A 14,465-nucleotide genomic window follows, 5' to 3' on the forward strand; every position below is an offset into this window, starting at 1 on the left:
TTTTTATTATTATAGGCCATGCATTACGTTTAATAGAGGAAAATCTGGATTTGTGTTCAGCTAGCTGCTTGTAATTCAATACATGAGCCCAACGCACCGTCATCCAGATCAACCTCCGATACTTCTCCAACTAGATGTGTGAGTAGCTGACTGTGTGAGACAGTGTACACTTCCTCCTTATCATCATCAGATAAATAGGTATCCAACTTGCTTAAAACCGTATGAGTAAATTTAAGTCTATCAAACTCCATACGTCTAAGAGCATTAGCCGAAACAGAATTACCTAACAAAAGACTAGCATTATTAAGCTTAGAAGCTATAATTTGTGTTGGAAAAGTTAAAAATGACTTAGAACTCTTAGCAATACCTGAGAAGTCGAGGTTCGACTCCGCCTTACGCCGAATGGCCTTTGCCATCGAGTCCTCGTCCGTGATTGCCGCACCATCGTGGCCAACCCCATGGCGTGTGCTACGTCGAGAGGGCGTAAAGGCCATAGCCGACGGAGGCTGCATAGCCACAACAGTCCTAGGGGAGGTAGGTGCCGCGGAAGACCCTCCCCTAGCAGACTCCACCGGCGACAGCATAGCCGCGACCATGGTCGTAGGAGGCGGCGCCAGCTGCCCATCCGTCTCCATCAAGGCTACAGGAGGAGGCGGAGGTGAAGTAGAGCCTCTCCACTAGCAGCGTCGACTGAAGCCCCGGCCCTGTCGGTTCCTCGTGAGGCGCGGCCACGAAGCGGGCAGTGACTACTCAAATGTCTATATTTTTTGACAAACAAAATATTAATATCGCGAAGATGTGGGTCGAGTATGAAAAGTTCAAACATTACCTTCAGAGTGAAAATCCAGTATCTAACCTCAAATGGTTATGGCTGGCAATAATCCTATTAAAGATAATGTTTTGTTCTTGACAAATATTGCGTGCGTTGTGAAGCTGCATGCATGCATGATTGTCTCACATCTATCTGGCGGCAATATATTTAATTCGACATGCAGCGGACAACGGGACAAGCAGTCATGCATGCAGAAATATACTACTCCGTACTTGATCTAGCAGCATTCGTTTTCCAAGTCGGATCGACCTGGGAGATCTCAAGACCGAAAGCCTCACCCTGAGCTGAGCACCCACCCTAAAGGCTAAGAGCATCTCCAGTCCGTCCCCCAAAGGGATTTGGGGCGCGCCGGACAAAAAAAGCGTTCCAGCCGCGTCCCTCAAAGCCCTTTTTTGTCCGGCGCGCCCCTATACGGTGTCCGGCGCCCCGAGCCCGTCCCCGTCCCACAGGGGACGCACCGGGCACGCCGAACACAACGAAAAGCGAGGCGAGGAGACGCGGGGCCGACGCGTCGGCGGCACGGTTAATTTTAACCTAACCGTCGCCTACCTCGCGACGGAAGTTATTCGCGCGCAGCGGCATCTTTGCCTTAATGGCGACGGAGGGGCAGGCGAGACGTCTCGTCGGTGCTGCGCAGCCTCCACGCGTCGCCGGCGTTCGCACGCCACCGCCCGTTCCCGCGCGATCTTCCCGCCTCTTCTCGTCTGTTCCCGCGCTTTCTTCCCGAAGCCGGCGTCTATAAAAGGTCTCCCGGCTCATCAATGGTAGCCACCACACCCTGCCGGCAACAAACACAGCCCTCGTCGCTCCACAGCCGTCTCCTCCGTCACCAGTGGCAATGGCGAACCGCCCCGACGATGGCCACTTCCCTCCACCGCCGTCTCCTCCATTGACGAGCCGGCAGCGGCGTGCGGCACTCGAGGAGGCACTCGAGGAGGAGGCCCGCCGGCGGCGTGAGGCGCAGCCAGGCGGCGGATCTAGCGGCGTTCTCCGCCCCCGCCTCCGCAGCCGAGGAGGCCGCGGCGGCGGCGGCGTGGCGGGAGCGAGCAGTGCGACACCATTGCGGCGTTCGACGCCTCGACGAGGACAAGAGGCGCGGCGGCGCCGGTACCGGGAGGAGATGGAGCAGCGATGGGGCGACGAGCGCCGCCGCCGGCGCGATGAGCGGCAGGCGCTGTTCCGTGAACGGCGTGACTCGATCGAGCGCCGGCGGCGTGAGTCGATCGAGCTCCGGCAGCCGGGCGACGACGGAGGAGCGTCGACGGCGGGAGTCGGCGCTTACGGCGCTATGGGGGAGGCGGGCGGAGCAGGTTGGCGGCGGCCGACGCGTTTGCGGCGGCGATGATGGAGGCGCCAACGGATGTGGAGGAGGAGGCGCCAATGGAGGAGGAGGCCGAGGCGGAGGAGACCGAGGTGGAGGACGACGACGACGACGACGAGTTCGGCCGGTCCGACGACGACGCCCCGCACCCGGACGAGACGGCCGATCAGCAACGCGCCCTCGTCGAGTCCTTCGAGTCGGAGAAGAAGCTCCGGGACGACGCCCGTGCCCGCGAAGAGGCGCGGATTCGTCGCGCCGTCGAGCTCTCCCTCCGGGCGGCCCAGGCGAGGGAGGGCGGAGGAGGACTATCGGCGGGAGCGGCACCGTCCGGCCACCGCCGAACGCAAGGAGAGGAGGCGCGCGCAGGAGGAGCTGCGGCGTAGGGGAGGCGACGACGGGCGGGACCGTCGAACGCGCCGCCGGGCGGTCGTAGTCTAGGTTTAGATGAAATCTAGCCGTTTTCATTCAAACTTTGTAATATATAATCAAAATTGAATGAAAACCTTTATTTTCGTGCACAAATATTCATTTGGGGGCGGCGTTTGGGGGACGCGGCTGGGGAGCGACGTCCCCCAAACGCGGCACGAACAAAACACGTCCTCCAAACGCTCGATCCGGCGAGGTTTGGGGGACGGTTTGGGGGACGCGACTAGAGATGCTCTAAAGTTCTATAGTTTAGGGTATACTGCTCCATTTGGAGATCTTACTCGATCTGTACATACAACTAAGAGTGCTTTTCGTCTGCCACTAACACTACGACACTAGCAGATAGTCTGATACCATGCATGAATTGTGCACTGTCGCCACATGCATGGTTAAAATATGATGCTTTGACTGAACTAAGCCGAATGAAAATGTGTCGATGTTTCTCAAGAACTGAAGTCGTTGTCGCAGATCTTCTAGAAGCTTCGTGGTATATACTAATAGCAGGCTAGCAGCTAACCGGTCAGTTTGCAGGACAGGAAAAGCAGAACACACAATGCAACATAGATACGTAAGAGATGCAAAAGTGGATCCTGATCGATCCATTGAGATAGCGATCGAGGATCCCACAAAACCGTCCCTGACCGGAAAAGCCAATCATCTACAGCAACCATGTACAGACATTGGCCCAAGTTTGAACGCCGACCAGCCTATCTGCTTTGTAGTATACTCTACTGCAAAGAGAGATTGGCAGGGGACGCAAACGTGCAACAAAAAGAAGATTAAAAAGCAGAGGACAGAAAGAGACAAGAATTCAGTTTAGGCCCGTCTTTCTGGTCATCCAAGACTAACCACCTAGTCGTGCAATTGAAAGGAGAGGCCACAAAGCAACAAACGGCCGCAGATCGACCGGCATAGAGTATGCTTTGTCGTAGAATCCTGAAGAATCGTAGGCAGAGTAACCAACAGTGCGACGAAACTGAAACCGGGTAGCAATGATCCGTCTCGATTTTCCTCCTTGACCAACGACCACGCGGTATCGTCTTCGTCGCTGTCGCGTGCGCTCGATCGATCCAGCGCAAACTGTGAATAGTAGTAGTTCTCCGGAGGAAGCTAGAGCTAGAGAGGAAAAAAGAAGAAGGGGAATCGATTGGAAGCCAATTGGCGATCAGGATGTGAGAGTGGCTGGCATCGATCGGTGCACGCGCAGTAGTAACTGAATTTGCTAGCTTCTTCCTCGACAGAGGTAACTGCGTGGTCACGCACGCAGCATCGGTCGATCGTACGTTCAACTCGACCAGTATCTCAATCAATAGCTATCCTATCTTGCTTGGCAGGCAGCGACGGGTGCATGCACTTTGGGGGCCAAGGAGAAGAACAGATACATGTCTCCTCTCCTCGCGCCAATCCACCTTGGTTCCTGGAAAGCCGGACGCGCCAAGCTAGTTCCATCATCGCATTTAAGCATAGCTTGAAATCGATCTAATTACACGAGAATACTGCTCGTCCTCTAGGTGCAAAAATATTTTCGCAATACTTTGAAACTTAGAATGAGGGAGTGCATAACAATCTCAGGCTGAAATAAAATGACTCCCTACTAAATATCCAGATATTTACAGTCAGTTCAGCTTTCAGCGACGTTTTTATATTTCTACCAGTGTTCATCATAATGTTTAAGAGTATACCATTATTTTACTCTGTATTTGTTACATTATGTCAAGTTTTATCCTATATAGTAATATGAGAAATATTTGGTGGAAACCAAGTTACAGTAAAGAACAAAGTGAAATCTACTTAACAAAGTCTCTAAAAATCTCGAAAAATATAATAATGTACTGATGTAGCTAGCTAGCTATGTGTGTGATCCTCCTTGCACATGAAAAAGATCAAGGATGGAAGCGCGTGCGCCTTCCTCTCCTATTCACTGCATACACATGAAACCGGTGTTCAGTCACACACATATCGGCCGGTGTTCTCACTTCACTCACTCACCCTTCTGGAAAATGGTGACATAGCTACTCCTGCTAGTAGCTTCTTCTCCGTGTCTTGACTTCATGTTGAATTCTTGCTTGATTTCAAGCATTATTGTCCGATCGAGAGTCCTGGCCGCGTGATTCGGTATTAATTCATCCCCATTTATTGATTTCAAGCATTATTGTCCGATTGATGGCCTTGAATTCGTTTACAATACAATTCTTACAAATCCCACGTCCTTGTCCTATTCAGTCCAAGGATCCACATCACCTTTTGGATCGTCCATCTAAAAAGATAACGATCCGTCCAGAGACAACAGACCGTGACACTACGCGTTCCGTGTTGAATCTATTTTTGTTTTTGTTCGAAACGATAAACCGATTCGTTTCATGTTGAAAATCCAATCATCATATATATTTATCGCTAGCTAAACAGAAATGTACAATGATGGTTACTAAAACATAGGTGGTTGATGATGAATGGATTCAGACATCTAGCTAACTAGCTCCATACAAGTAGGAGTAGTCTTCCGTCTAAATCAAACTGCAACTATCAGTTGATACACAAGATCACTGTACCATTTATCAGTCCGACCACGACTCCTAAAGTCCGATAGACAAGATATGTGTCCACCTCCTGACCTGGCATTTCTGGGCTTTTCTCTGTCTTTTTCTCACTGTACTGTACTTGGTATATGTGTACGTACTGGTCTCAGGCGACATGATCAGTCCATATATACACTCTGCTGCTCATCAACATTTATTGATGATGTATATCTTCGTTTTGTCGTCGCAGTATAATCAGCCTAGGTATACTACTTACTGGCTAGCTAGCTCAAACATAGGATTAGTATACACTTGGTCACTGGCAATTATCAACACGGTACAAGACACTACTTTTGTGTCTCACAAGCTGCATCTATCAACACGGTACGTACATAGTACCTGAAAATGCAGTTGCAACTTGCAAACAGCGGCAGCCGGATGTCTCCACTAATTTTCCCCGATCATGTACGAGTATAAGGGAGCTGATGAACTAATTAATAACCTGGAAAGAGCTTGGATTATATGTGTATTGTATCCACCCTTCCCAACACAACCGTAGGATGCAAGCAAGAGAGCTAGCTAGTGGAGAAATATGTACAGAGCTAGCTTGCTGTTGCACCCTGTCTGCCACTGTTGGATGCATGCTTCCTTCGTCGCATATTTTAGATAGCCCTAATTAACTATCTGATCCGAGATACAAAGTGACTTATTAGCTCTGGTATTTTTCTTTTGTTGGGGCCGTTTCTGGCAAGTCCACTTTTCAGCTGTATTTTTCAATTGGAAAAGGTCCACTTTCACTACTTAAACTTATTGATTTACTAGGCTCCCTTTTCACGATAAACATTTTGAAGCTCACTTAACCTCATAAATAGAGTACTTCTCGACAGCAGAAATCCATTTAAAACAGCAGTAAAAAAATGAAACATATTTAACCAATCTCATTTTCTCAAAGTTTTCAAAGAATGTGAAATTTTCATTTAAAACAGCAGAAATCCATTTAAATCATACAGTACAAAACATCAAACACATTTAACCAATCTCATTTTTCTATAAAATCGCTTATATAGTTCTAGGCCTACATAAATGTTACCTTTTCGATATTTTTGAAGCTTGAGATCGAATTGTGTTCAAACTTTGAGACATTATTCAACCCCAGACGTGGACAAGGTGGATCCGAGCATGTGTGCAGATGTTGTATGCCAATGGTGCGAATATGTGATGTAAAGTGGGTAAATTTGGTAAACTTATAAAATTTGGCGAATTTCTAAATGTGGTGAATTTATGAATTCATTGCCGCCCCATATATATAGTAATTATGAATGGGGTAAACAAGAAGATTGATCAATCTGGTTTGCAACTTTAGTTCTTATAAGCGAGTTAATTTGCAACATATGGTACACAGATCCGTCTAATCTGTGCATAAGATACGAAGCATGCATGCGATGACAGGTCGTGATCAATAGATCAACGGGCGGCCATGGGTATGCACGCCATGATCGACGCGCACAACCCTGCAGGCAAGTAAAATCCTAGCAGATGGAGTAGAAGACATTCCATTCACCAAGCCAGACAACGACGACTCACGGTGGATATTACAATCCAGCTACTGCCTACTAGTAGTGCTGTAGCAAATCCAGGAGAGGCATGAATGGAGATGCAATGATGGACGCGCATTGCCCGAGGATGATTCGCCGGCCGGCGGCAGGCCCATCAGCAAGTGTCCGCCAATTGGTACAAGGGAACCAAAAGCTATACACATTTATCATGATTTTAGTTACTAATTGATTCCGTGTAGTAGTATATCTATCGATCAGCTGATGCTGGGAGGAGGGACGGACGGGATGATTAACGTGTGTTGCAAGCAGCAAAAGTGAGCAAGTCTTGCACACCAATATAACGGCAGGAAAGCGAATTCAACGGATAGAGACACTGATGCAGATTCTTTTTGTGGTGCGGTCGCTAATTAACTTAACGACCATGGCTCTTCTTCCTGCTTGTCTTAGCCGACCAAATCGACTACCACCACCACCCCCCGCTAGACTTGTAGCCACCCCATGCGCGATCAAATGCTTTTTACCACTAGAGATTACCCCTGCCTCCCAAGCTCTCTGTGTCTCTCTAACCTTTCGCTGTCACCGCAAAATCAGTGGATGGATCGTTGGATGTGCATCCTTACAATCCGATGGATACCTTTTGGCTTGTATAAATAGGACCCCAATTAAGCTTCCCTAGCTACCAACTTCATCGTCTCAGTAGTTTTGCAATTGAGCGCCTCATCGTTCTCTGGTTCTTGCTCTCTCTGAGCTATATAATTACTGCATCTGCATCATATAGAACAGCAGTTTCATTCCCTCAGCTCCAACAACCAAACAATTCTATAGCTCTCTCGGATCGATATCTTCTGACTTCGTCTCCATTCGCCTACTCGGTTTGGTGAGTCCCCACCCTATGATATGGTTAATCATGTGTACTCTTTGTTAATTATAGTTTGTTTGTTCCATCGTCGTGCACTGCTAGTACATCAAACCAGTTATCATGGCCGATGAGCCTAGTGCAGTATGGTACTACCAGCTAGTACTTTCATGTAGCTAGCTAGCTCAAACATACTATATACTAGAAGGGAGCACTATAGCTCAAACATACCTCTGAATGAAATGGAAGCCTCACCATATTCCTGCTGGTACTGATCATGTGTACCTAAATGATACGTACTGTTGCTAGTCAGTATATATGCGTTAGAGATAGGTACCCCGCCACCTCATAGGTACTCTACTAGTACATGGTGTGTTGAGTTTCTCCAACGTACCAGCACATGGAGTCATGGAGAGGAAGGTTTCAGAGGTACATCGTTCCAGTTGAGCTGAGCTGATTAACTAACTTGTCCCATGTTTAGCTTGAATCTTCGTCCCTGCAACGAATGAAAGATTGCACATGTACTATTCCAGTCCACCACAAAATTGACCACAGACCAGATATTCTCTCTACCTGTAGCCTAGGTACGCGTCAAGTACCAGTAGGCCGGTGTAGAAAAATGATGAAAAATACACAGATCAGAGAGAGAGGGTGAGAGAGAAGTGGCGGTGGATGTGTGAGAGGCACAGCAGCGTGTGAGGAGAGGGGAGCCAATCCTGAAGTGCACTCAAAGGAACATGAATGTATTGCATTCATACCCCTAAAAGCTTCACACTCACAGCTAGCCGGCCAGAAGCAGCTAGCATGCACTGCAGGTCCTTTTCATTACCTCTTTCATTTCCACTTTACAAGCTAGACCCACACTCCATACCATCAAAGTAGGGCTTGCAATCAGGCTAGATTACAAGTGTACTTTAGCTGCCATCAGAAATGGATCCAGGACATGATTGCATTCCACTTATATGGTAGACACATAGATTATAGATAGATTTGGTGTGAACCATAGCTACTATAGATTCATCACAATATGTATAAATAGCAGACACACGAGCGAGTGTGCGCATACATACGTGTGCTCTGATCGCTCTCAGGTCACCTCTCATAGTCTCATTGCAGTATTGCACGAGTGCACCTACCTAGCTAGCTAGCCAGCAGTCATTGTGCTTCTCTAGATCTCTAGCTATCTAAGAAGATCTCCTCCTTCTTTGGTCCACACGCCTCCACATATATACATGATCAGTGGATCAGCTAGGGGCATTCTTCATCTCAGGATAGTAGCTACCTAGTAGTAGCGAGTTGACAAAGGTTGTGCTTGATTTCTGTCCAGAAGAGAGCCAGCTACGAGGCAGGTAGATACTAGCAATGGACCAGCATCAGGAGTCGTGTGTTCCCCCAGGGTTCAGGTTCCACCCCACAGAGGAGGAGCTGGTCGGGTACTACCTCGCCAGGAAGGTGGCCTCCCAGAAGATCGACCTCGACATCATCCAGGAGGTCGATCTCTACCGGATCGAGCCATGGGACCTGCAAGGTATGCAAAAATTCAATCTCAGCCTCAGCGCAGTTCATCTTGTGGTTTCAACATGGTGATCGATCAAATCTATGCGAGTTTCTCACGAACAACTTCGCTTTACTTTCTCCACCCAGAGAGATGCGGCACAGGAGGAGGCAAGGGAGAAGATGACCTGTCATCGTCAGAGCGGTACTTCTTCAGCTTCAAAGACCGCAAGTACCCGAGCGGGACGCGCACGAACCGGGCCACGTCGGCCGGGTTCTGGAAGGCCACCGGCCGTGACAAGCCCGTGTTGTCGTCGAGATCGAGCCGGGGGGTGATCGGCATGAGGAAGACGCTCGTCTTCTACAAGGGCCGCGCACCCAATGGCAGGAAGACCGACTGGATCATCCACGAGTACCGCCTCCAGACCAACGAGCACGCCCCCACCCAGGTAATTCTTCATCAAGCGATCTTCTTCCATTTCTTGAGCTATCCTTCATCTTCTTCTTTTGAGAATTTAACGTTGATGATGACTGTGATGATGTGCAGGAGGAAGGATGGGTGGTGTGCCGCGCGTTCCAGAAGCCTGTCCCCAACCAGAGGCACTTCGTCTTCCCTGCCTATGCCGCAGCTCCTGGCAGCTACTACGACAACGGGCAGCTGCACCTCCACGGACATGGACATGGCGGGAATCTTCGGTACTTGCACCCTGCTGCTGCCGGAGCGGGTGGTTTCGCCTTTCCCAGCCATGATCAATTTTATGAGGACTTAGAGTCCAAGAAGAATTTGCTCAGCAACATCCCGCAGCTCATCGAGAGCCCGCCGACGACCACCGCCATCTTAGGTTGCGGCAACGCCGGCTACGACGTCCAGCAGCACCAGGGACAAGGGGCGTCTGCTAATGCCATCGACTGGAACTTCCTGGACAGCTTGCTGTCCACATCGCTGCTCCAGGACTCCTACTCTGCTGCTAGTGCTGCCTCGCATCTTCACTTGCAGTAGTGAACATTGATTTCGTCATACATGATTCGCTAATAATAATTCAGTACAGACAGTAGAGCCTAGATGACGTCCATGTGTTTGTGTTGTGCTTGATTGACACACTTGTACCTAGTAATATATATGTTCTAGTTTCAGCAGTTCACTTTGTTTCGCTTGCTGAATCTGGGAACTAATCATCACTACTCATTGTACATATGTGCGTATATACATATTTTTCCTGATGTTTCCTATTATTTCATGCCTTAATTTCCTCTAGCTCGATGTAGATTGAAGGCCAGTATTCCATACTGTCTGATGATCACTACATAGTATACCAGCTAGCAACCCTGTACAGACTGACACTAATTCTATTACAAGTGCGAGTGACATTTCAGCTGATTTCTATGATTCCAACCTTTCATTTGGCCATGGGGATCTGGGACCATACATAAAGACGGTTAATTGTGTGATGTGACCATGGTGACTAACATCGAGAGGCAGTGAGTTAACAATGTTGCCATGTCGATCCTGTGTAATTAATTTTACGCGTCTAGTCCGGATGATGGGTACCCGCTGCACTTAATTGCACTCCATTAGAGTCGCAGGTTCAGATGTAGACAGTCGGATGGATCTCCTATTCGCTCGATCGAGCACATATCTAAAGTCAACAGTGACCGGGACTTCCTCGGACTAGCAAACTCGCTGCTTGTGGATGTACTAGTCTTGATCACTAGCTTGTTTCTTTGCACCCAACCGATAGCTAGCATACATGCATGCACTCGTATGTTAATAAAACAAATCTAAGGTGGTGTTTGACACAAAGTAGCATGCATCGATGTATGACATACTATGTGACGGACAGCATGACGAGTCGACACCCAACCAAGCATACCAATGCTGCTAGGCCACAAAAACACAAATGGCCCATTGATATCGCACTGGAAAGAAAGTAAACCCCTCAAAAAAAAACTAGGACAATAATTCCCAGCCCATAACCTGTCCAAACTATTAATGAAGACAGCAAGGCCCTAGCACAGGGGTCAGCAAAGAATACGCTGGTAGCGTGGGAAAAGAATAGAGAAGGAGCGTCTGAAACCAAGGTGTTCCCTCTCTCCACTCACCTTAAACGTAGGTACACCTCGGTCCCCTCAGCATGAAAAAATAGTGGTAGTCCTATCCTCTTTGACTGGACAAATTCTAGGACAATCGAGACATGATAAGAACAACTCATCGCACTCAAATAGGTTCAATGGTCACTTTACGCAAAATTGATATCTTGCTTTTCATGGAATTGGGTTCGTCCGAAAGTGTCAACCAAATAGTGGATTCTAGTATCTGAGGTACTCCATTCCAAAGTAAGGAAAATCCTTTGGTATTTCATTCTATTATCTGAGGTATTTTTTCATTGACTCCTTTGGTAATGTAAACAGGGCGCAAACACAAGTTACAGCAGCGGTAATGAGAAGGTGCAGACAAACCTCAATGTAGCTAAAGGAGTCAATGAACAGAGCTGTGAGCACGATCACAGAGCAGAAACGACTAAACGAGCAGCCCAATCAGAAAAGTGAAACAAGCCGAGCAGCTCCTAAAACCTGTAAAGCGGAAAGGAAAAAAAACTCAATAAGCATACATGTAACTCTTATGATTGATTAGAGTAGCCATGGTAATCTAAAACGGTTTTGGATCTCCTGAATCTCGGACTCTTAGTTACTGGGAGCTCTGAACTTCACTTTCATGATGCTAAAATAGTTTTTGGTCTCCTGAATCCGGGACCCAATTAGTTTCCAATATTGCGTGCCCTTCCCGGCGACCAGGAGAAAACAGAAGTAAATGTAAGAAAGTATCCAGCTAAGACAAAAGTATGGCTATTCTTTGGACACACTAAAACGATTCCTGTTAGGGACAAATCTACTTGCTATGTTCCAATAGCAAGCAGTAGCAAATTTATGTCTTGCTACGGACCAGGGATATTTCTACATTTCTACTTGCTATATTTCAATAGGATTAAGATCTCAGCATGCAGGTAAGGTAGTATATTGGGAGTCCCTTCATGCATATCAACTAATACATTGTTCTTTTTCTTTTTCTTTGATAAATAAGTCAACACGTAAGCTGCAGAATATCTAAGCTGGTTGTATGACTTCTTTCTTATAAGAAGCATCATATTACATATATTTTCCCTACAAATTTCTAAAAATTGCAAACTTTGACTGATGGTAAGAAGCGTCAGATTCCAAATATCGGTCCTACAAATTTCTAAAAACGCAAATTTTGACTGATGGTTAATCATGTTGGCCAGCTAAAAAAGTACACTTCATTTGCCACAACAGCTTGTCAACAAATATAAAATAGTGAAGTATTTATTTGTGTTGACAAAAAAAAGTGGAAAATATTTAAAAGTCGTCAAATATAGGAAATGATCATATAATTAGTTCCAAGTTGCAATTATCCAAAGCGTAAATTTGACATCTGTCCATTAGTTAAACGAATTATATATATGGACCATCCTAAAAGCTAAAGCTATACATGAAAAATTAGAAAAAAATGCGTGATTGAGAATCATTTGACATAGATAAACGCTCCAAATATAAATGGGTAATACCTCATAAACTGTGAAGAGTTAATTCAGAGAGCAAGAAATTTACTACTCCCTCCGGTCTCTTTTAATTGACTAGGATTTAGTACAACTTTGTACTAAATTTGAGCCAATTAAAAAGGACCGGAGGGAGTATAATAGTGGAGATAAATTCTAACAGAGTGACTTATTTACGAACTGTACATTGTACATATGCCAAGACATAGTAGTAGGTCCTGGAAAACAACAAAGTCCAACAATAATAATTAAGAGCATGGAACCAAATTACATAACCTACAGGATAATAACACAAGTTCAAACATGAGTAATCTAGAATATATACAAATATTTTACGTAACAACCAAGGATTGCAGAAGAGCACCATTGACTGCCTGAAACTGCACAGATGGTTGTTTTCTTTTTCTGAGTGTTCACTCATATGGAATAGGGGACAAAGAGTATACTCTTAGCAGTTTGGTCCAATCATAATAAACATTTGAGTGAATTTTACACGGACGTGAAAGAATACAAGTCAGGGCGCACGAACCAAGGCCGTATGCATCTTTTCGATGCAAAGGCCTGGAGTCTCATCTCCATTTCCAAAAGAAGAGCAAAAGGCGCACAAACCAAATGTACAACAGTGCTAATGAGAAGGTGCAGAAAAACCTGAAGGTACCTAAAGGAATCCAGGGACAGAACTGGGGGTAGGATTGCATAGCAGAAACGAGCAGCCTGATCAGAAACCTGAAACAAGCCGACCAGCTCTTAAAACCTGCAAAGCGGGAAGGAGTGATTGCAAAGGATTGTAAAGCAAATAATGATCGAACAAGCAGGTCCTAAAGCAGGGCAGGACCAAGGGTAAGGAGCGTACCCGAATGTCCAGGAAGGAAGGCCGAGTTGGAATTTCCGGAGCCAGCACGAACGCACGGACAGAACTCAGAAGGCTGAGAACGATAAAGAAAATTATGGGGACAAGATACGAAGGAAAAATAATAATTAATTAACCCACAGAAACGAAACTAAAATGAACAATTAGCTCACAGGCATTTCGTCAAACATGACACGCGCAATGTGAGCACGACTGAAAGAACATACACAAGGGAAGAAATGCACCCGAACGCTTAAGCACTGACGATCGGTGGAGCAAGTCCACCGGCAGCACCAATCCCATAGCCCTGAAGACTGAAGAGGAAGCCGAAGCGAAGCATTAGCCGAGAGAACGACGGCAGAGAGGAGGCGAACGGCAAACTCACCTCAACCACAACAAGGCGCCTGGGAAAGGAAACGGCAAACGCGCCAAAGAAGGGATCCCTATGTATCGCTTCTAGCGAGCCGTATCGTAGGCCCATGGAAAGAGCGGCCCATGAGGAGTGGGATGCGAACGCATGTAGCAGGATCGTGAATCAAATGGGCCCTGGCCCGTGGTCCTTGAGGTCAATTTGAGAGGCCACGTGTCAGCCCAATTGACGGAAAGTTTGTGGGCTTGCAGCGCCGTTGGTGCCTGGTGGGTATCTCGGGTCAGCCCAAATGTATTTTATTTCAGTCTTGAGAATTTTAGAGACCTGTAAAGATGAACTTTATTTTGGTCTTGAGAAAAGTGTGACTAACTCAATCACCTGTTTCTTTTTTTCCTCATCTCTAGACAAACTATTATAGATGCCACTCCGCCTTAAAAATTGAAATAATTAAAATTCTGGCTAAGCAAGGATGTCCTGGAAACAAAGTACAGCATGCTTAAATTTTAGTACCCATCTCTTTAACCACTTTTTAAACCCATCTACCCATTTTGTTGCAAAATGATTTAAATTTAAATGAAATCTGACCTTTTAAATATTTCATAGGTTGAGTCTTGTTTAGAAAAAACAAATGGGGTGCCGCTCTAGGTTGACGTCGGCATTGGCCCGAACATG

At 46.6% G+C, this 14,465-nt stretch overlaps 1 protein-coding gene across 3 annotated transcripts; it reads left to right on the plus strand.

Moving 5' to 3' along the window:
- The first annotated feature begins 7,242 nt into the window (after positions 1-7,242).
- Positions 7,243-10,234, plus strand: LOC124648999 (NAC domain-containing protein 30-like). Of its 3 annotated transcripts, none has more exons than XM_047188683.1 (4): positions 7,243-7,528; positions 8,830-9,035; positions 9,152-9,450; positions 9,549-10,234. In XM_047188683.1, the coding sequence occupies exons 2-4, from the start codon at positions 8,870-8,872 to the stop codon at positions 9,999-10,001; spliced, it is 918 nt and encodes a 305-aa protein (XP_047044639.1). In that variant the 5' UTR covers positions 7,243-7,528; positions 8,830-8,869; the 3' UTR covers positions 10,002-10,234. The 3 variants fall into 3 exon arrangements, with proteins under 3 accessions (XP_047044639.1, XP_047044638.1, XP_047044640.1); XM_047188682.1 differs by having other exon boundaries at positions 8,835-9,035; XM_047188684.1 differs by having other exon boundaries at positions 8,838-9,035.
- The last annotated feature ends 4,231 nt before the right edge of the window (positions 10,235-14,465 follow it).

The sequence above is a fragment of the Lolium rigidum genome, chromosome 4 (assembly GCF_022539505.1).
Source record: "Lolium rigidum isolate FL_2022 chromosome 4, APGP_CSIRO_Lrig_0.1, whole genome shotgun sequence".
Taxonomy (NCBI): domain Eukaryota; kingdom Viridiplantae; phylum Streptophyta; class Magnoliopsida; order Poales; family Poaceae; genus Lolium; species Lolium rigidum.